The 20909-nt window shown below is 37.2% G+C and overlaps 1 protein-coding gene across 1 annotated transcript; it reads right to left on the bottom strand.

The window, feature by feature from the left end:
- Positions 1-7265: 7265 nt before the first annotated feature.
- LOC145771301 (membrane-bound glycerophospholipid O-acyltransferase 1-like) lies at positions 7266-20759 on the bottom strand. The gene is made up of 16 exons (XM_082583043.1): positions 20648-20759; positions 19745-19891; positions 19510-19655; positions 17070-17147; positions 16777-16881; positions 15936-15991; positions 15757-15805; positions 15471-15594; positions 15159-15194; positions 14521-14608; positions 13721-13822; positions 12208-12311; positions 11620-11684; positions 10819-10954; positions 9439-9590; positions 7266-7765 (listed from the first exon to the last, which is right to left on the bottom strand). Exons 2-16 carry the CDS (start codon positions 19814-19816, stop codon positions 7567-7569), a joined length of 1512 nt encoding a protein of 503 aa, XP_082439169.1. The 5' UTR covers positions 19817-19891; positions 20648-20759; the 3' UTR covers positions 7266-7566.
- Between the last annotated feature and the right edge of the window lie 150 nt (positions 20760-20909).

The following is a 20909-nucleotide window of genomic DNA, read 5'->3' as shown; positions in this document are numbered from 1 at the left end:
TTGCTTTTAGACGTTGCAAGGCTTTAGTTTAACAATAGGCAATCCTATGCAAAATCTAGATTTCTCAGTATCGTTTCCAATGGCATTGAAAAAATTTAGGGTACAGTAAGCTATTTTGTTTAAAAGTTCTTTCAGCAACAGGTGCACGGCTGCACGCATTGACAAGCTTAATTGTTAAAAATATGCAGCAGCAGCACCACCATCTCATTGAAACTGATTTCAATAAATCCATAAAAAATTGCAATAAATTCCACCGGTGAAAATGCGAAAATGTACTGTAGATTATTCTCATTATCTTTTCTCCTATTTAATTATTATCTAGCCAAGCTTCATAGAAAATGGAAATAATAACCAGAGGAAATGTACTGTAATAAAAGCGGTAATAACATCCATGGCCGTACGAGACCAAACCATTTTGGGGGGGCAAAACGTAAATTTGCCCAAATCTGCACGCTTTTATAGAAATTGCCCAAATGTAATGTATGCGGTGCATGATAACAGTAAAAAACTAACATAACAAGATCCCCAGCAGTGGCGTAGCCAAGAAGTTTGAAATGGGGGAGAGTTTTTTGACGCTTATGGCGACACCCAGCGGCGGGGGGTCAGGGGGGCCTCCCCAGAAAATTTTGAAAACTTACTTTGAATTTGGTGCATTCTGAGAGTATTTTCAACAAAAATGTGGGTATGAATATTCTTGTAAAATGGTGCTGTCTGGTGGCATAGCAAAAAAATAACATCATGTTTTCTTTGGGATTTTTCGGAAATAAAGCTACAAGTCTCTATGTTTTCTTGTTGCTAATTCCTAGCTGAGATATTTGAATGTTTGGTAATGGCAAAACTCGCTCTTTTCATGTTTTATTTAAAATTAGGCAAACTTTGTTTTAGAGGCATAGACTGAAAGCATCATTCTCAATTTCGTAACGTCACACGTGTGCCAAAGGGGGGGTTGCAACCCCCAAAAGCACCCCTTTGGCTACGCCACTGATCACCAGCTAGCTAGAATTTCTTACCAAGTAATCAAGATAGAACAACTGAATTTATCTTTGAAGATGCCTTGCGATGCTTCTGCACTTTGGCATGGTAGGTAGGTAGGAGTAACAAATATTGTTTTACACACCACAAATAAAAAACAACCCCACTTAAATATTCAGTTGTGATGTCATAAAAGACTCAGAAAAATAAACATTGCAGGAAACCGGCTCAGGGTGACCATGCGGATTCAGAAAAAGTACATAACAATAGAGAAATTATAATTAAATGTAATAAAACACAGACTACAGACATACTACTTCTGTTCAAATAAACTTTGTTCAATCAAATAAAGTAGTTTTGATGATACAAATTTTAGTGCAAAAAATAAAAAGGTTTGGCAGCACTACTTCTAAAAATATAGTTAGGCTAGATAATTTGATGACAAAAATAACTAATATATTCTAAGTTTGCATACAGACAGACGGTGACATAGGATTCAAAGAACCCAATTAGCTTAACAGTTTGTATTTACATTGATTCAATGTCTGAATATTGAATAATGTTCAATCGTCGGATTTGCAGAAGGCGTCGTTGGATTTTCAAAAAATCGCCGAATAGGGAACTCGCCGAAAAAGGCTCTTGCCGAATAGTAGCAGAACCTTTTATAAAAGTAACCAAACAAAGCTAAGCAACACCTTAACATTACTTTTAACAGGTATAACATTTTTTGTTAAATGTTGTGGTGTTGCTTAGCTATGTCTGTTTATGGTTGAAAAAGTACTGTAACCTCTCTACCCGAATTGTTTTATAAAAGTACCGGTATTCACCAGATTTATATAAATTCATATTTTGTAGTTGCCCAAATCGAGGTGATGCATTTATGGACATCATGAAAAAATTAAAGACTTTGTAAATTTTGATGCCGAGGCAACTGCATCATGCCAATTTGGGCAGTTTTATAAATAGACTATGATCAGATAATTTCATATTTTTTGTTGCCCAAATCTAAATGATACAGTTGTGTAAATGGAAAAAATTAATGAATTTGTTCATTTTGGGGAAACTGCCTCACGCTAATTTGGACAGTTGCATAAAGAGACTAATCAGTTTCATCAGATAATTTCATGTTTTTAGCTGCCCAAATCAACACGATGCATTTGTGAAAATTAATAAAATTAGCTATATAGCAAATTTTGTGTTTTGATTTGGGCAGTTTCACAAAAGTATTAGAGACATATTTTGGTGGCTGCCCAAATTGGCATGATGCAGTTGGTTAAATGCATTTCGTACTACAGTTTGATCACCATGCAATACAATACATCCATACGGGTAGCCTATGCCAAATGAAAATTTTTGCGGCACATTTCTTGTGCAAATAAGAGGCTGTACTTAGTTTGATAGGTAAAAGATATTAATTTATAGTTTTTCTTAATTCATGCAATTTTGTCTCTTTTCATATAGCAATTTTTGCCCTAATGCAAGATTTTGCCCGAATTTGCGACGTTTTGAAACAACAGGGGGGGCGGCTGCCCCCCTGGCTCGTACGGCTATGATAACATCGCAAAAAGACGGTTTGGGTTTCAGAAATTTACATTGGAACAGCAAATCTAAACATAACTGGATGTCAGCATGAATCAAATTTGGTTACAATTTGCATAAAATATGCTTTTGTTTAATATTTTTATGGGGGGTTGCGAGTCTACGTTGATTGCTCTTAGGGAGTCGCAGTGAAATAAAGTTTGAAAACCCTTGCCTTAATACCTAATAAACTCAGATGCATGCATAAATTTAGATATTTGTTTGATATTCTTACGTTAGCTGCTGGTACTCAGTACTGACACTCAAACTCAACAATCAACATTTTTTTAAATTTATTGTTTGTGCAAAATAAGTGTTTCCATTTGGGAATATTGGGAAGTTAAGGTTAAGAAAAAGTCATGTTTTGCGCGCTATGCACTGCGATATCTAAAACGGTAATTAAACAAAGTCACTGGTGTTTATTGATGATTTAAATGCCTTATATTTTACAATATACCAAAATTGCAAAAAACAACAGTTAACAAACTTGATGTTAAAAAATCGGACCAACCAGGTGACATTTCTTCTCGAATGTTAAAGTTATCAAAAATATTAGTACAAGTGTTGTGCGACCCATTTGACTAAACTTTTTAATGCATGTTTCAAATAAAGAATCAATCATTTTATTTTTCGTCATTAACGCGTCCGAGACGAAAAAGATACTAACTACAAAATCGATATAGACCTACCAGCAGTGGCGTAGCTATAGGAAATGTGCCGCCCGAGTCGGATTCAGATTTTGCCGCCCCTTCAAGAAAAAGCATGTGAAAATGAAATGCGTTTTTTATCAGATTGTAATCAAAATCGTAGGCTGAAAGTGCCGCCCGGGGCGGTCCGCCCCTAGCTACGCCACTGCCTACCAGCACGTTAATGAACGGGAAAAGGTGGCAAAACCTTGAAAGGTTTAAAACGTGCCTGAATGAAAAATTATAGCCTACCAAAAAACTTTTAGAAAAAAAGATTTACAAACGCTTGGTGAGCTTTCTTGACCAATTTAACGTGATCACTGATCAACAATTTGGATTTAGGGAAGGTCATTCTACAACGTTAGCAATAAGTAATCTTTATGGAAGACTAGGTTAATTGAACTCAATAAATAAATCATTACGTTTGCCTGTTATTTTTTGATTTAGCAAAAGCGTTTGACACTGTAAACAACTAAATACCGTACTTTTGATTGATTGAATCTTTAGGGTTAGGAAATGCAAGCTTCTCCGAGGCTCAGTAACTCATTATAAGACCCTTCCATTAAACACAAACAATAAGAACTGGTTTAAACACATATCTCTCATTTGGAAAGTTTAAGACTGGGCCGGCCTGTGCCTAAACTGTCGGACATCTGTACATCCAAGGCAGGTGTTCCTACAAAACCAATTGCAAAGTAAGCTACAGTCTTCCAACGAAACATCAGGTTGGACATAAAACAATTTCATTTCTTATTGAATGGAGCAAAGACAAAGTGAAGCATCATATGCAATACGCGACATAGTAGCCGTAACAATAACATACAACGCACAATACCGAGGAATATTATTCTAACCTGGCCAACAAATTAGCCCACTTATGTTTTGTTGAACGTTTTCAAATGTTGAAGCAACCTGAAAATGACTGAATTGCTGGCTGAAAAATGAACCTCAGCACTTAGTGCCATGTTACGTCTATACAACGTTTTAAATCCGTGAAATCAACAACGCAAGCCACAAACAAATTTAGGCAAAAAATGTTATAAAATCGACGATTATTTATCAAAGATGTAACGCCTAAGTCAAGACAACGTCAATATATGAAAAAGTGAATATTTAAGTTTCGTAGCATGATTCCAGTCACAAAAATTTAACATTTTTCATGCAACATCACTAAGCGTAAACTGAACATCAGAAACTTTACATAAAGAAACGGAAAAGCGCCTTTGTAAAGGTGAAAGCGTAACAGGTAGGCATAACATGCATAAGAGGGTACAAAAACTAAAAAAAAACGTGTATTAAAAATGCTTCCGCAAGCTACAACAGTAGCAAGTGAATTGTTGACAGCACCTTTGCTATTGTCACCTTACAAGCAATACAGGGAAAATGTGCGAAATGTACAATGCAAACAACATACTTTATACTGTTGAGCTTGAAAACGACTCAGTGGGAAATATCACAAACGTAAGGAAGAAATCGATAAGTGAGGGCTATACACAAATCGCTATAAAAGAGTTGACATTATCCCAGACAGCAAATCAGTCGTTTGTTTTTAATGTCTGCAGACGTTGACTCAATGTAAAAGATGATTAATTTGCTGTCTGGGTATGTTCACAACGTTGCTACAGTTAAAAGCTTGGTACTAGGTTTTGGTGAATCTACCGCTCTATGACATTGGATGTCAATTGTTATGTCATAATCAACGTTTATCAAAACAGTGAAAGTCTTCTATTTGAATAAGAACCTTCTGATGATCCCCATTAGGATGAATCAGGCTGTAAAGGTTTGTAGGCAATCAGCAATTATATTTGACACAAAAACAGTAAAAGAGGCTTCACATTGGAAACCGGCTGTTAGGTCAAATTTTAGCAAAATATCGTTCATTTATGCATGATCAAAGTGTGATAAAGATGGAGTAAGTAGTGGCTTGTCTCAATAACAGCGGCTGTCACACCCCTTTAATGAAACTAACCCGTTCCGCTTCATTCAAATCACGTTTCGCTACAAGATTTGGTGAATATGAAAACAAAACAATATCAAGTGCAAAAGCTCATTAAATAAGGTATTTAAACATTACCGTAACTTTTTCTGAATGTCAGTTGAACCCACAAAGTGAATTGGAACATGTTGGCTCAAGTGTCAGCCGTGCAAAGTCAATTGAACATATGTTGAGAAGAAAGGATTTTAAAAACATGCTTAGATTTGGCTTGCATTTTCTTTTCACAACAAAACAAAGTTATTCCAACTGTGTCCCGTGAGTTTAGAAAAGTGGTTTTCATGAACAAAGCTAACTATCAGTTAGAAGAATAGAAGTTCCTTCTAATAATGATAATAATAACTTATGTAGATTGATACCATGCGCTCCTTGCAGTGACCTCCTCAGAGATGAAGGTTTCCAACGTTAATACAACAATACAGTTTATAAAAATAACACAAAAAAGTGCAAGTTGTAAATTTGGTTGTTTTTCATGAAACTATAACGAAACACGACGTTAAATTAGCGCAAAATATATGTAGGAAGAAAAATCAAACCATTAACGAGGCTCATCACGTTGATACAATGCAAATGTTAGGTTCACGCAGATTCAACCAACATCAGTGCACAAATATTGACCAGGCGTGGTTTGTTTGTGAAGATAAAATGACGTCACAAACAATACTTTCCATTCCACATCTTTCATCACATGAGTTGGCAATGCAGTGTCAATCATCAATTAAGTTGTATCCAATCAATTAAAAAATACGTCACAGCAACGTCACGATCAAGGCTTGCAACTTTCATGTTTACTGATAACATGGACTTGCAAATATAAAAAGGAAAGCAAATTGTGTTTAAAAGCTGTTGGTATTTATCAGTGAAGTTTCAGTGATAGCCCAATGAGGTCTTTTTACAATGATTCAACGTCTGTAGACATAGAATCAATGTTAACAAAGTTTTTTGGTAGGGAGGCTTTGGCCAAAACCACGAAAAGTGGTATGGCACCTTACAAGATTCAAATAAACAGAAATAAAACGAAGTAAAAATTGCCACTTTCGTTACGAAGTGGAACTGCACGATTCTATAATGCCATGCAAAAGTGAAAGTTTGTCTGCATTAGTAAGTTAACAACTACTGAAAAACTGTGTCGATAACTTAGGGTTGGAAAAAGGTTTGCAAAACACGGTAGGGTCAGATAAATTGCAACAATAAGCCAAATAAAGTGAAAAAGTCTCACGGTTTACAACTCGATATTAATTACGATCACCGCATTCTGGTGTTTACCATTCATTTGCGAAAACAGAACAAGAAATAAGAGTTACGATGGACGGAAGACGTAAACATTGATAGAATAGTTGCATAATCATAAAGGTCTACGAAATTCAATAACATAGTGGTGCATCGTACAACTGGGTGACACTGCGGATGCCGCTTGTTAAGTCATCATGGACTGGTCGAATTGATATCTCACCCGGCAATTCAGTCCTTTTTTTACATTGATTCAACGTGTGCAAGCGTTCGTCGTCGTCGTGTGAGCATCTGGGCCCAAGGGTCTATCTTTTTACCACTCCAGATTCACGGCAAGCGTTGGATCAATGTAGAAAAGAAGTGATTTGTTGGCTGGGAATCAATCGGAAAGCGACGTTGGTTATCGTGGAATTACTTCCACTGGATTCGTGAAGAGGCGGATCAATATATGAAACAACAAGATAGTGATAGATGGAAATAATTTTATCAAAATAGAAAATAAAAACAGAGAGAGACTGTTCACCAGGCATTTTATAATAAAAGTAATTTGCGTTCTTCTGGTGACTATTTACTAGGTTACCTCCTGATGTTAAAGATGATAACTAGCTTTTGTATTTCCGACGTTTCGTCAGTCAGCACGACTGACTTTATCAAGGTGGCTAAAACAGGTTAACACAACCTGTTCAGCAACGATGGCACAACACAACGTTTTTGTGTTGTGTTGTGCCATCGTTGCTGAACAGGTTGTGTTAACCTGTTTTAGCCACCTTGATAAAGTCAGTCGTGCTGACTGACGAAACGTCGGAAATACAAAAGCTAGTTATCATCTTTAACATCAGGAGGTAACCTAGTAAATAGTCACCAGAAGAACGCAAATTACTTTTATTATAAAATAGAAAATATTACTTTTTAATTGTGAAAAACATGAACAATCGTAGAACTTGATTAGAAAAAACATATAACAACTCGCACCCACGTTACAGAATATAGGCATACCTTCGATAACAAGATTTTATAAAGCTCTAGGCTACTGAACACCGCCGGAAAGCTACGTTGATTGCATCAACTTGACCGAATTTTTAACTGAAGAGAACTTTTGCAAGAAACTCAACGATGCCTCAAGTGACGGTGTCCATTCTCTTCACGCATGACTGAATGTTTAGTGAAGTCATGGTTCACTGCTTCGACTGGAGATGAAATGCTCGAAGCTCCATTTTCGTTTGGGGAAGTCGACTTATTGGATTTGCGGTTGGGTATGACTAAGTATAGGAATATGCCGATGGCGTGACCGACGAACCAGACCGATCTGGAAAGAAGTAGGGTGGTCAGTTTGGGAATGTGCATGACATGACTTCAGCTAGGAAGTCAGTCTATTTTTACATTGATTCAACGTCTGAAAACAACTGAAAAAGGACTGATTTTCTAGCTAGGATATGCAAAGCTGGATCATCAAAGATCTTTGGTTCAATGGCGGTCCTCTTAAATTATATAAGCTCTAACCAAACGGGTTAACGCAGGGGTGTGCAACATTTATTACAGGAGGGCCAGATATAAATAACTGGGTGAAACCGCGGGCCGCACGTTTATTTAACATATGATTTCTAGTAGTTGCAGGCACAAACAAGTAGTTTTTTTGTTATTCATATTATTCTTATGGCATTATGAGGAGTTATCTCCTTGCAGAAATAATAAGTTAAGACACATAGCCTAAATTTCTGAAGAAAACTGCTATTTAAATTTATCGTCACACCGTCTTTAAACGAGTTCAGTGAGAAGTTTGCAGCTGGCTTATTTTCCCGACGGATTTTTCCAAATTTACTTTAATGGAAGTGCTGGCAATTTGAAGTCCATTTTCCAAGTGTTCGTCTGTCAGAACCTATCGATAGGGAGATTTCATGACGCCCGTTTTAGCAAAATTTGGTCGCACAAATACGTTGAGCCAAAAAGAGCCATTTTTGAAGCTATGGATTTTTTGAAATGTGGAAAGTCATCTTGGTTGAGATGTTTTCGGCAAAAATTGCCAAGATTCATTTCTAAATACTTTGCTTTCAAATCCGTTTTCTCTTGAAGATCAATCAGTCCAAATTATATCTGCTGGTGCTTTGTTAATATCTGTGTTGAATGGCGAAGTGAATATACCAAACAAATGTTCATGAGATTTCAAGTCCTTGAAAGGAGCCAAAAATTCATTCAACAATTTTTCAAGTTGGTCTCCAAATTTAGTTTTCTTCTCAGGATGCATTCCATAGTCTCTCAAAGTTGGAAAGTGGAAAAGATTTCCTGTCAGTACGTGAGCTTTCCAAAGTCGTAATTTGTTCACAATGCCTTTTATGTGACCATACATTTGTATATTCCAAATAATTAAATACAATGGATTAGCGGTGGCCGGTGGGAGATTTCTAAAATGGTTAACAGAAGATGCGAAATCTACAATAATCCACTCCACAATGAATTGTTCACACATGCCAGACTAAACTAAATTATAAACACGTTGCACGAGCTGCACACAATTCAAAATTGGCAGATGTTGGGGGGCCGCACAATTTTTCTTCGCGGGCCACAATTGGCCCGCGGGCCGCACGTTGCACACCCCTGGGTTAACGAATCGGCTTTATGGAACAAATTCCAACTAGCCGTTGGGACAGCGTAACATTCTTATGCACCTCTGCGACGGAGACGGGATTCAAAGCATAGCTTTCTATTACAATTTTGCTGCTTGAACATAAATACCGTTCATTGAGTACCGCAATTAAAATGCACGTTGATGGACTTGACATTTATAGATAGGCTGTGAGGCATACAACCAAGCAAATTTGCAGCACACAAGAGTGAGCAGGCAAACTTTATAATCGTTCTTGTGAACAATGCTATGTGGACATCAAATGACTACATGAAGTTATACACTACACGGAGCTGTCAATCAAAGTGTTGCCGCAGAAGTCACCAGGCCAGCAACGTTCTTCTACAAATCAGCCTTACTTGTAAAACTGGATTGAACCGGTCCATTCCAGTACAATGAAAGACAGAGCAGAGTAGGAGATGAGCAGCTGGGTAGCCAAGCAAGTGGCGATGTCGTAAATATAGCGACGAGCGGTTGTGGTCTGGAAGATCGGTCGAATGACGCGTCGAGCCTGGTTGGTGGACAAATTTGAAATAACTCTGACTGGAAGATCTGCTATGTATCCTGTTTCTATGAAAAGACTTCGCTTTCACAAATTAAATCGCTTTGCTTTATGATACGGAAATAAACAATGATGACTTTATACAGCGTTTGGACTTGCGCAGACCACAAATCGATTTGTGCGCTTAGCAACGTAGACAAACAGAACGCTTGGAGCGTATTATATTTCATTCCGATATAGAAGATTACTTCAAGTCAGGCTCAATACGTCAACATATCGCCAGTTTGCTCGCTATAAATAGAATGATTGGAATTACAAAGGTTACTAAAAGCCAGAGACGATTTTACGACGAATCTACGACGAATCTACGACGAATTTAAGACGAAGCTTGCGCAAATACAGGATTATAGAAATTTTTGAACTCTTACTCAGGTTGCAAATTTTAAAAGCATATTTTTCAAAAAAAAACGTAAATTCATTCGCAAGAAATCTCATATTACTCATGCCAAGCTGCTGAGGGGAAAATAACTGCAACCATTGAAGCAAAACCATGGCGTAGTTTACACAGTGACGCAATGTCTTCAGTACACAAGCTTGCATATTCGTAGCTAGCAAGCAGCGGACAGCTGTTTGGGTCGTCTTGATCTGGCCTACACTGGCCAACATTTGCAATGGATTCAAACAGCAAGTGTTTGGGAAAAATTATACTTCGTGCTTAATACAATACCGGTAATTGTTAAACCTTTATATGAATCAATTGTTTAACACTGTTGTACTTTTTCTGACATTTCCTAATCAGTTCTATTAACACTAACTTAATAGAAATTGGAATTCTTTAAACGGTTAGGTCAGCCGAAATAAAGAAATAACAATGACCGGCGATGAAAACTTAAGCTAGTTAATTGATTGGTTGATTGGATGCGGCACATTAGCAGATCCGGGAGGGGGCAATCCTCCCCCTAAAACACGAAAAAGTAACTTATTCCCGTGTACTTTGCAAGGTCGGATTAATGCGGACCTACACATCAATGTGTTTCCTTGAAATCGCCCCCTCCCTCTCCCAGGGCTATTTGGCGGATCGGACCCTGATGTGGCAGGGATAAAATTTCCGATAAAAGCTATAATGATTTCCCGTTGCTTTCCAAATCGACAAATCTTACTTAGCAATGATACAAATGATGTTGTTTCAACGATATCAAAGATCACACAAACGTAAATATAGCGCAACCCAGCTCACCTTACGTTGGACAAGCAAGAACCCGTGGCAGGTGAGAAACATGACGTAGTAGCCGGGGAAGAACCCGTGCCATAATGCAGACAGCAGAAAGCTGGCTAGTGTTCGGTGGTTCGGGTGGAGGCGGTCGTAGGATACGCTGTTGAATAAAATATCTCGGTTAACGTAATGATGTTCATGTGAATACATTTGCTTTACATCACTGGGAACGCGGGTAATGTCAGTGGTTTTCCTTTAATTCTTGTGTCACTTTGTATCAACCGAACTGAGATTTATTAAAATTATTGCAAGCCATGCACAAGTTCAGGGGTCTGCTACTATTCGGTGAGTCCGATTCGGTGAGTCTGATTCGGTGAGTTCCTAACCTCTAACCCCTAACCCTAAAACGGCAATGATAATTAGGCTACGGTACCGGATAATTTTAAAAAAAAATTGAAAAAATCCCCCGTTAAGGGATCGGACTCACCGAATCGGACTCACCGAATCGGACTCACCAAATCGGACTCACCGAAACGGGCCATTCCGCAAGTTCAGTCCATACCCAAAGAACAAAATACGTCATTTTTACATTGATCCAACGTCTACAGACTTTGAATCAACATGAAATTGACGGATTTTGCTGTCTAAATAGGTGCTCGGTAGGAATAGTTTTTTGTTATATTTATTTTTTTTCAGTTAAAATATAATCAATTGCAGCTTGATCGAACACTTCTTAAGTGAGCAATCACAAAAATCTGTAACTGCAACATTAAACACTTCAGAATCAGACGTCGAATCAATGCAAAAGTGACGGATTAGACTTACTGTCTGATCCACTTAACGGTGGCGATGTTCCAATTGTCGATGTAAGATTTCAACCCGGTGGCAAACTGCAAAGCAAACATAATATCGGTTAATGATAACGCTGTATCAAGCTTGATGATTGGGATGAGGGATGTTAAGCACTTAAGCAGGCTTGGACAATCAAGTGTAAAGTTACCCAACGTGTAACTAACTAGACACCAATACAGTGTAGCAAGTTGAATGTAAGAGGATGGAGTCTTTTATAACAAAAATGAAATTTACAAGTGCAGAGAAAAGTAGAGCTTCGACGTACAACGAGTGTTTAGCATTTTTTACCAAGCTTTCAATATCATATTTCAAGAAACATGTTAAAAAATAAATAACCCTTTTTCTGCCTGTCAGGCTTTGATGATTTGTAACATTTTATATTGATATTCAACAGTCAGTTCATGATTTATGAAAAGAGTCAGTCAGTCATGCACAGGTCAGCAGATAAAATCCAACTTCAGTTTTCAACCAACGCAGCAATTCAGTCCTTTCTACATAGATTTAACGTGATTTGCTGGCTGCTTAAGTCATCTAGCAGAGCAGCCAAAGAAGCTTCCTTACCTCAATGTTGAAGATATGAACGTTGGAAACCAAATCCCACCGGGCTTCTCCAGCGTGATCGCGCCCGTTGTAGCCGACACCGGCGCCATTGTGGACGGCGTCCGCTGTTCAAATGAAGAAAATACGTAACTGAACGTCACTTTACGTTACGCACAATCACAGAAGAACACTTGTCATGTCAATTGTTACAAACATTTGACTATGATCAACAACAAAGGTCTGTCCAACAGAACGCTAAAAAGCCACACCTTTGTTCTTATTACAGGTTTTAATAAAGAATTTGGAACTCCGAAAAAAAGCAATGCTGTTGAGAAAAGGCAGCTTGCTTGATCAAAGGAGTCAATAATAAAGTTTGCATGGTGGCCTTACCAGCAAATCAGTCGTTTGTGACATTGATTCAACATCTGCAAAGGTCTGATTCGCCGACTGAGTGACGACATACACAAAGGAATCGCATTCTCTCCAGTCTCAATTAATATAGCTGATGAAGAATGCCGCCAGTGCTAATCGTCTTTGTTGGTGTTGCATTTGAAATACGCAGGTGGCCTGTCAAGCTAACTTGCGTGCTTACTGCTTACCCATTATGCTGATCACTGTAGGCTAGTTTAAAACAATGTAAAATTGTGTTCTCATAATACACTGCTGGTACCAAGCCAGCATAGTAGTTCAATTTTACATTGATTCAACGTCTGTGCGACGTAAAAATGAAGTGATTTGCTGAGACGTTGCCTTCAAAGCATGACTTCTGATACGAAGCCGTTGATCCACGATAGCATGATAGTTCAGAGGAATTGCGTTTGTTTTTGGACTTATTTTCCTTTCAGCCGTGAAAACAGCAAACAACTACAATTTAACTACCTCCTCAGACAAAAAATATACCATTTTACATTGATTCAACGTCTGCAGACAATTTTGTTGTCTGGGTCAGAGTGCGAGCGTCGATATGAAATCCAAACCCTACCATGAAAATTATCTGCTTATCTGCATTTGCTACTGTACGGATTGGATTACAGCACGGGTCACGTGAAGAACTAACTATTTTGTTTGCATGTCGTCTTGCTGCTAGGTTTACAGATGACTACAACTTCAACCACTAGCCCACACAACGTCATCAAACGTAGAACAGACGTAAAAATGTCACTCTTGAGGAATGATCAAAGTTTCGCGCATTGTTTAAAATGATCTCACTCAGGTGATGGTTTGCTGGCATTGTTGTTGGCATTGACTAACCGTGTGCTTAAAGCGGACACGGTATGTGAAAAGCGGCAATTCAAACCTTTCACAAGGGTGCGGAGAATCTATAAACTTCAAAACAGATTTTCAGTTTCGGGGAAAACACTCTGCAGCGAACGTTATCATGATTGGTTTGCTTTTTTGTTTGACTCTTGACAACTGTGGAACCACCCACTCAGTAAATCAGACCCTCTTTACATTGATTTAACGTCTGAAGATCAACGTAAAAAGAGTCTCGTTTTCTGACTTGATCGATTTCATAAAAATGAATAAACCTTACCGAACAACCACGCGCCATAGAACTTCGCTCTGGCAATGAATAACGAAACATAAAGATAGAGGATCCTGTACGAGATGGACGAGCTTGTGATGAAATCCTCATCTAAACAAAGAAGTAACTTTTAGACAAAATGAAAAGAGCCTGTAGCTTTGCATTGCGGTTCATTGATCAAACAATGGATCTTTTGTTTGAAGCACAAGTTGCTTTTGATAGAACACAAAAGGGCGTGAGCATTTAGAAACCAAAGATCTCTTAAAAACATCTCCTGATGCTATAATAACGTAAAATGTCGGTAAAGTAGTCACTGGGATGTTAAAGTTTAACTTTAATTTCAAATCGCCAATATTGGACATTAATAGTCGAAGTGTTCTATTCATAAAATCAAAATATTTACAAAGGCCCAAATACGTATTTACACAAGTAAAACAATTGCTATGAAAAGTAAATCTCTATGAACAAGAAACAACGAACCGGTAAATTACAGTCACTTTCTTTTGATCTAAAGGTCGTCGTCCATTAACATTTTAGTAAGAGCGCACACAACCAGAAAGCAAAACTAACCCTTTTTACATCAAATCAATTATCAACGTCTGCACTCTGCATGCGTGTAATGCTCTGACGAAGACATTGACAGAGAAAATGATAAAACAACCTTATTAATAAATCGTTGTGCCCCAGACAGCAAAATCCGTCATTTTTACAAGACGTTGAATCAATGTAAAAATGACGGATTTTGCTGTCTGGGGCAAACTTAAGATTCAATTTAACGGTGAAACTTCCGATGCATCATGGCTACTTACTTATATTTCTTCTGGTCGGTAAGGCCTTGGTGCCAGTCCAATAGAGAAAAATGAAAATCATCGAGAATGCAAGTTTTGTAAGCACGATCTGGGGGATGGAACATAATCTCATCAATAACCCAGACAACAAATTATTCCTTTTAGTATTGTTTTAATGCTTGTAGACGTTGGATCAATGTAAAAAGGACTGATTTTGAACTGGCTAAGATGGTAGTTTATTTACAAAACTTCTAGATTCACATAAGGACTTAGCTTCGCTTTAGTCGCCAAATACAAGAGTACACCACAGCACACACACCAATGGAATCAGGCGCTTATAAATGAAACCCTTGGTTTTTGAACATAGAATGCACAAATGTGGTGACATTAATTGATCAACTTATCGAATTTATTTCAATAGCTAAGCTTCACATTCGGTACATAGCAGAAAATATAACATGTTACCAATGTTCATGATATTTTTTCCATATAATTTCCACTTTTCGAACAACTGATACGCTGAGGAGCTGTTGCACTTTTTGAATAAATAGACATATACAAAATACATATATCAAATATAGTTATTACTATCTAAACACTTTCAACCTTTTCAACTTTTTTTCAACCAACAATAGTTAAACTCATAACCATTGGCTCACCTTCACTGGAGCAGCCGGAGTTTGATCGTCTTTGGCCTGAAACAAACAAGCTTGATTTTTTTAATTATTTCTTGATTATCAAATTAAACCTGTATACTGTAGTGTGGCCGTTGCCTTGCGATTGATGCAAGACAAACAAAATTCTCTTACACAAAGGCGAAAGAAAATTGAAACATTTTGGACACGCAATACTACAAAATTCATTCCAAAGATGTTGATATTACAGTTAATGTCAAAGTTGATACTAAGGCTACAGGTCCTAAAGACAACAAATGCATTGTCATTGAAACTTCTAAAATATCAAGGTTTTACCTTTTCACTGAACTTCTTCTTGGACAGACAAGGCATCAAATCATTATAAAAAGCGAACGGTCCACACAGGACGCCGAGGAAGTTGAACGCATAGGCGAAGTATTCAGGAAATGAAGGAATTTTCCTGGAAAATCATGGCTGGGTGAAATATGGAATTATTTCACTTGTTTAAGTTGAAATTTTTCATTCCATAATCCAAAAACCAAAAGTTCTGTGTAATGATGGTGTAAAGCTGAAGATAAAAGCCACACTTCAACAATTTTGTGGTTGCTTTAGACAAAATTACCTGACGGCGTATTTCTTTTGATGTTCTCCAAGTTCGTCTGAACCGAGCCCTGAAAAGTCAGAAAAATATATGACATTTGCACAAATCAAAAATCATAACACAATATAAAAATACAAGTATCATTTATAAAACAATAGAAATTCATGTTGACAAAATTGATTTTCATTGACAGTTCTTACCATCTTTTATGCTGAACGCCAATGATGTTACTCGTTGTGTTATAATCATAATGGGCCTGCAAAGTATAAATGATCTTACTGTATATTCCAACCTATATTAGCTAGCTAAATAACTCAAACAGTGACAAATGATGATGCTAAATAGAGTTACATAGTTATAATTTCAGAACAGTGTGTCAAGTTTGTAGACTAAAGCTTTTAAAATACGTTTTTGACCTTTGTTATTTGCTCCCTCAATCAAACAATAGATATGTTGTAGTTGTTGTACAAAGCACAAATAGGTTTTGAACAGAAGGAACACAAAAGGATGCAAACAATTCAACGATTTTATGTATTTTTATACTATATATTTGTGATCTGTGCATACATTTTTCAACCAACAATGGTTTACAATACAATAATCATTATAAAGAGGTGTGAAAGCGAAAATGGAAGCAAAACTACAAAGTTAATGCTGCTAATCGGTCTGTTAAAAATTAAACAAATTTAGGAAAGTGAAGGTCCATTAACCTAAAAAGCTGGTCTTCGGTGAATCACTTAACACAGGTTAACTTATAGGTGCCTTGTTCAGTTCAAAACAGACACTTCAAAACCGCAAAATTACAAAACTTTTGATCAATTTAACCATGAACTCAAGTAACGGTTATTAGCTCACAGTTGCAGAACAAATAGCGTATTTTCCATTGCACCAATGCTTCAACTTGTAGATATATTGATGAAGTGCTTCTCTGGTATGGAAAATTTTGATTTAAAAAAAAAGTATAGATAGACCTTATTGACATTTGCTACGAAAACTAACATGTTGTGTTTAAATCACCCAAATTATTGTGACATAACCTACCCAGTGAAATCAGCCGAGTGGTCTTCACCCAATGCATTAAATTGAATGTACACCATGCTAAGGTGGCATAGGGAAAGCAATGTCATTGCAAAGATAAACACAAATCTGAAAACAAATATTATTCTGTTATTTCCATTGAGAGTATTTGCCCACAATATTTATTATGGTATAAGTGAAGAAGTGATTCACAACTAACTGTCTAACTTTACAAGTTGTTTTCCAATAAATTGTTAATTTATTACTTAGCTTGCATGCTTATCTGGCATTACGTATGAAATAGAAAAAATATTTACCTGCTGGATGATTGTATGGACAGAGTCCGTGTCAAAGCATAGCAAACAACAACCTCAAATACTGGAATAATAACAAGCCTATAAAAAGAATAGTAGGATATTAACTTAGACTTCTATTTTCTTACTTTCATTTCCAAATACGATTTGTTTTAAACCTTTTTAAGTTGTTCAGTGTTCACTTATAGAAGAGAATGTTTAGAACAATAACCTAAATATATGATATATATCGAAAATAGAAACAAGCTTTTTTCTTAAATTCTGAAAAAGTGACAACACTAGCTCCAACGGAGAACTTGACAAATCATAAAAAGGCTATTTACCGAAACTTTTGACAAACACTTTTTATATCAAGGCATCATTTTTATCATGGTACAATAAAAGGCCAATAGCTAAAACAAAGTTAACAAAAAAGTATCGATACAACAATCAGGCCTGGAAAAAATGGGGAATCCGGGAATGACATTCCCGGGAAATTTGTCGGTTCGCGGGAAATTTTGACTGTAAGAATCACGTTACTATAACGTCTTTCATTCACCGTCAACCGTCATCGTAATTTGCTGACACATTGCAGTTCCGACACTGATTCGTATCACTGCGTAGTGCGTATTTACGATTTCCAACTTGTACCTCAGAGCTGAACAAGTTCTTAGCAAAATTGCGCAAATATATTGCAGTAGTCCGCCCGAAAGCGTCGTAAAAAGCACGGGAAGTGTAATTGAAAAAATTCGAAATGTTTGCGGAGGTACAAAAACATCCACAAATAAAAAATAAAGACATTAGCAACGAGCTGTTCATTCACTGGAATGGGCCTCACATAAGCAAGTGTAATAGCATCGTGAAACAAGCTCTTAACCTACATTTCAAAGGAAAACTATGGCATTTTAGTAGGCCTACTAATGACATTCGCTCGAAAATGTACAAAGTGTCTGCTGTGGTAGATAGACCAAACAACAAGAAATTGTCACCATTTTTTATGTCCTGGTAATGTATTTGTAGTAATTTCGCATGGGCAAAACTTGCTTGCGGTTTCTTTGATTTACAAAAACAGTTGTTTTAGCGTCGTAATTTTGATTTTGTTGTCAAGTTAATTAATGCATTTCGTTATTCTTTGTGTAACCGACTGGTTGTTTTGTAGGTTACAGAAGTAATTTTCCCAACGTCTTGTAGGCCTCGAAATATCCGGCAGTCATGGCGGACACGACCTCCGAAATGACTTCGAATGTCTGCCGAAGCCGACTCATTGGTCGGTCATAAATGACCGCCGCAAAATTCTTGACAAAAATAGAGCTAATGCAGCAAAAATATATTTTAAATTTAAATTGTTACAATTGTTTGTTTAACCCGAACAAATACGGAGCAGAAACAATAATAGTAGGCTAAAGGCAATTGCTTTAAAGATCACATTAGAGTGGCGTGGTTAACGAGCTGATGGCAAAAGTAGCCATTTTTACATCATTTCAACGCCTTGCAATGTTGCCTTGAAATAAAGTTGTCTGAACTTTTCGGCAGGATCTGTATTCTAATTTTAACAATGAGGATTATTGCGTAACATTGATCGTTTGTTAAAAAGAAACGTCACAGAGAAGCAAGTCTCAGCTGGGTTCCGCACGTGCTAAGGCGAATGTGGCGACCTTATTCACGCTGATAGTGATAGAAATATAATTTCTGCACAGAAGGGAGGGTATTAGACACATTTGTCTGCTGTAGAAAATCTTCTTCTACAAACACGACTACACAGTAGACAGTACTGTAGTGTGATTTTGTGCAAAATCTACATGCAAAAATATGTCCGGTTGAGATATTAAATGTCCGTTGAAAGGGCCAGTCCGGTAGGACATGCTTGACCGCCGGAAAAGAATACAAACTTCGAGGCCTGTCTTGTGTTCTCACTCAGCGAAACTTGTTGTGCATTCAGCCGTCTGGCCGTTTTTTGTGCTATATGCCTATATCGCTTAATAATTAGTTATGCTATTCATGCACATTGCACATACTATCAACCCGTTGGAGCATGAAGCATATTGTCAACTTGTCAAGTACGTAACAAGCGGCTCGTGATGTCGTATTGTTTCATGACATTCACACGGTGGTCGGTGAGTCAGTGGATCTAATTTGTAAGCATGCGGCGTATAATTTATTAAGCTATTGTTGTTGGCCAATGTATTCCGATCAAAGCGGGCACATCAGGCACAAACAGTGCGCCATGTCTGCTTACGAATACGATACCAAGATTCTTTATTGGAACTATGAAGCTACGGATGGCCGTCTATATTTTTTGCGTGAGGCTTTTCGCCGGAAAACTGTAAACGGTGTAATTATGACGTCATTATCGTGATTGTAAGCCGCGGGAAATTTTTCGCTAAAAAACAGATTCCCGGGAAGCTAAACATTTTTTCCAGCCCTGACAACAATACTATAGCACAACACAGTGTTCAAAACTTACCACCCCCATAAAAAGTAATACAGCCATACTCCCAAGCATCCAACAAAATAAAGTTGGCTCTCGACAGGAACATTGGAATACTGGAGTTTGTTTTTGAAGAAATATGCCCCAGACAAGGAAATGTACAAACCCACAAAAAATCCAAGCTGAAATAACATAACAATTTATTAAGGGCTTTATGGAAGCATTTCAAATTATTATGCTTTCAAATTGATGTGAAAAAAAAGGTACATACCTGCTCTGGCTCGATTGTTTGACCAAATACAGTTTCTAAAAGCCAAGCAACACTGTACAGTATGAGATTCATTTCAACTGTTGCAGGATAGAAAGCTTTGGAATATCAGTGACATTTAGACAACCATAAAACAGCAGGTTCATAAACCTAAATACAACTTAAAATAAATACAATAAAGTTAAAACTATTAGCTGAGCACATATTATGAAAGCTCATCATGTTGTCCTTTATTTCAAAGATTAGTTTGCTAACCTAATCTTAAATAATTACTTTATTTTAATGATAGGTCCTGAAGAGAGTCAGACAAAAAACTGCAGCTTCAAGCTGTGAAAAATCTTCTCCTTGCTATTACATACGGATATATTACAGGTCTCTAATTTCTGGCAACCATAGCCGCCAAAAAGTCAATAAATGTCTTCCAAAACTACCGCGCCGGTAGGCCATGGTTGGTCACCGATGTAGCGGTCTAGGAGTTACCAGGGTTGCCAAACATTTCATTAATTTTTATATGATACAATCAACCATGCTATTCTCATAAATAAAACTATAAAAGAAAAGTTACATCAACAACCGTCAACAATACACATTACCGGCTCGGTGGCTTAGTGGTTAGTGCGCCCGCCTCTGAGTCGGTAGGCATGGGTTCGATACCTTGTCGGGTCATACCAAAGACTTTTTAAAAATGGTACTGAATCTAATTTCTGCTTGGCACTGAGTAATGGAGTGGATTCGGGTAATAATGTACTCAGTTGCGCCTCTATACGGCTGCATTGACACTGTCTGCTTTGTAAAGCGCTGAGGAGCAACGCATTCTGCGATGGATACAGCGCTATATAAAAACTAACATTATTATTATTATTACACAGTTATAAATGGCGTTCCTTCTACTTCTCGAAAAGTTACCTGTGGATTACCGGTACCTCAAGGTTCAACACTGGGACCTCTCCACTTTTTGTTGTACGGTATGCAAACGATCTGCCTAACTCAACAAAAATGACTGTTAAATTATTTGCTGATGACACTAATCGAATGATGGATGAAACTTAACAGGCTATCAATAAATTTTACAAAAACAAAATACATGCTTGTTACAAATAAAAAAAACTAATCAATGATGTTCAAATTTAGATTGGGAGTAAACATTAAACAAATTCACCAAAAAATC

The sequence above is a fragment of the Aplidium turbinatum genome, chromosome 5 (assembly GCF_918807975.1).
Source record: "Aplidium turbinatum chromosome 5, kaAplTurb1.1, whole genome shotgun sequence".
In the NCBI taxonomy this organism is placed as follows: domain Eukaryota; kingdom Metazoa; phylum Chordata; class Ascidiacea; order Aplousobranchia; family Polyclinidae; genus Aplidium; species Aplidium turbinatum.
This window is presented reverse-complemented; position numbering and strand designations above follow the sequence as displayed.

Bases quoted from the DNA above. Each gene is read 5' to 3' on its own strand.
- LOC145771301 (XM_082583043.1), bottom strand. From the start codon at position 19,816: ATGAATCTCATACTGTACAGTGTTGCTTGGCTTTTAGAAACTGTATTT. The intron at 15,992-16,776 runs GTAGGTTATGTC...TATACTTTGCAG, and splicing joins CACTCGGCTGATTTCACTGG to GCCCATTATGATTATAACAC. The intron at 9,591-10,818 runs GTGAGCTGGGTT...TCCACCAACCAG, and splicing joins TCTTGCTTGTCCAACGTAAG to GCTCGACGCGTCATTCGACC.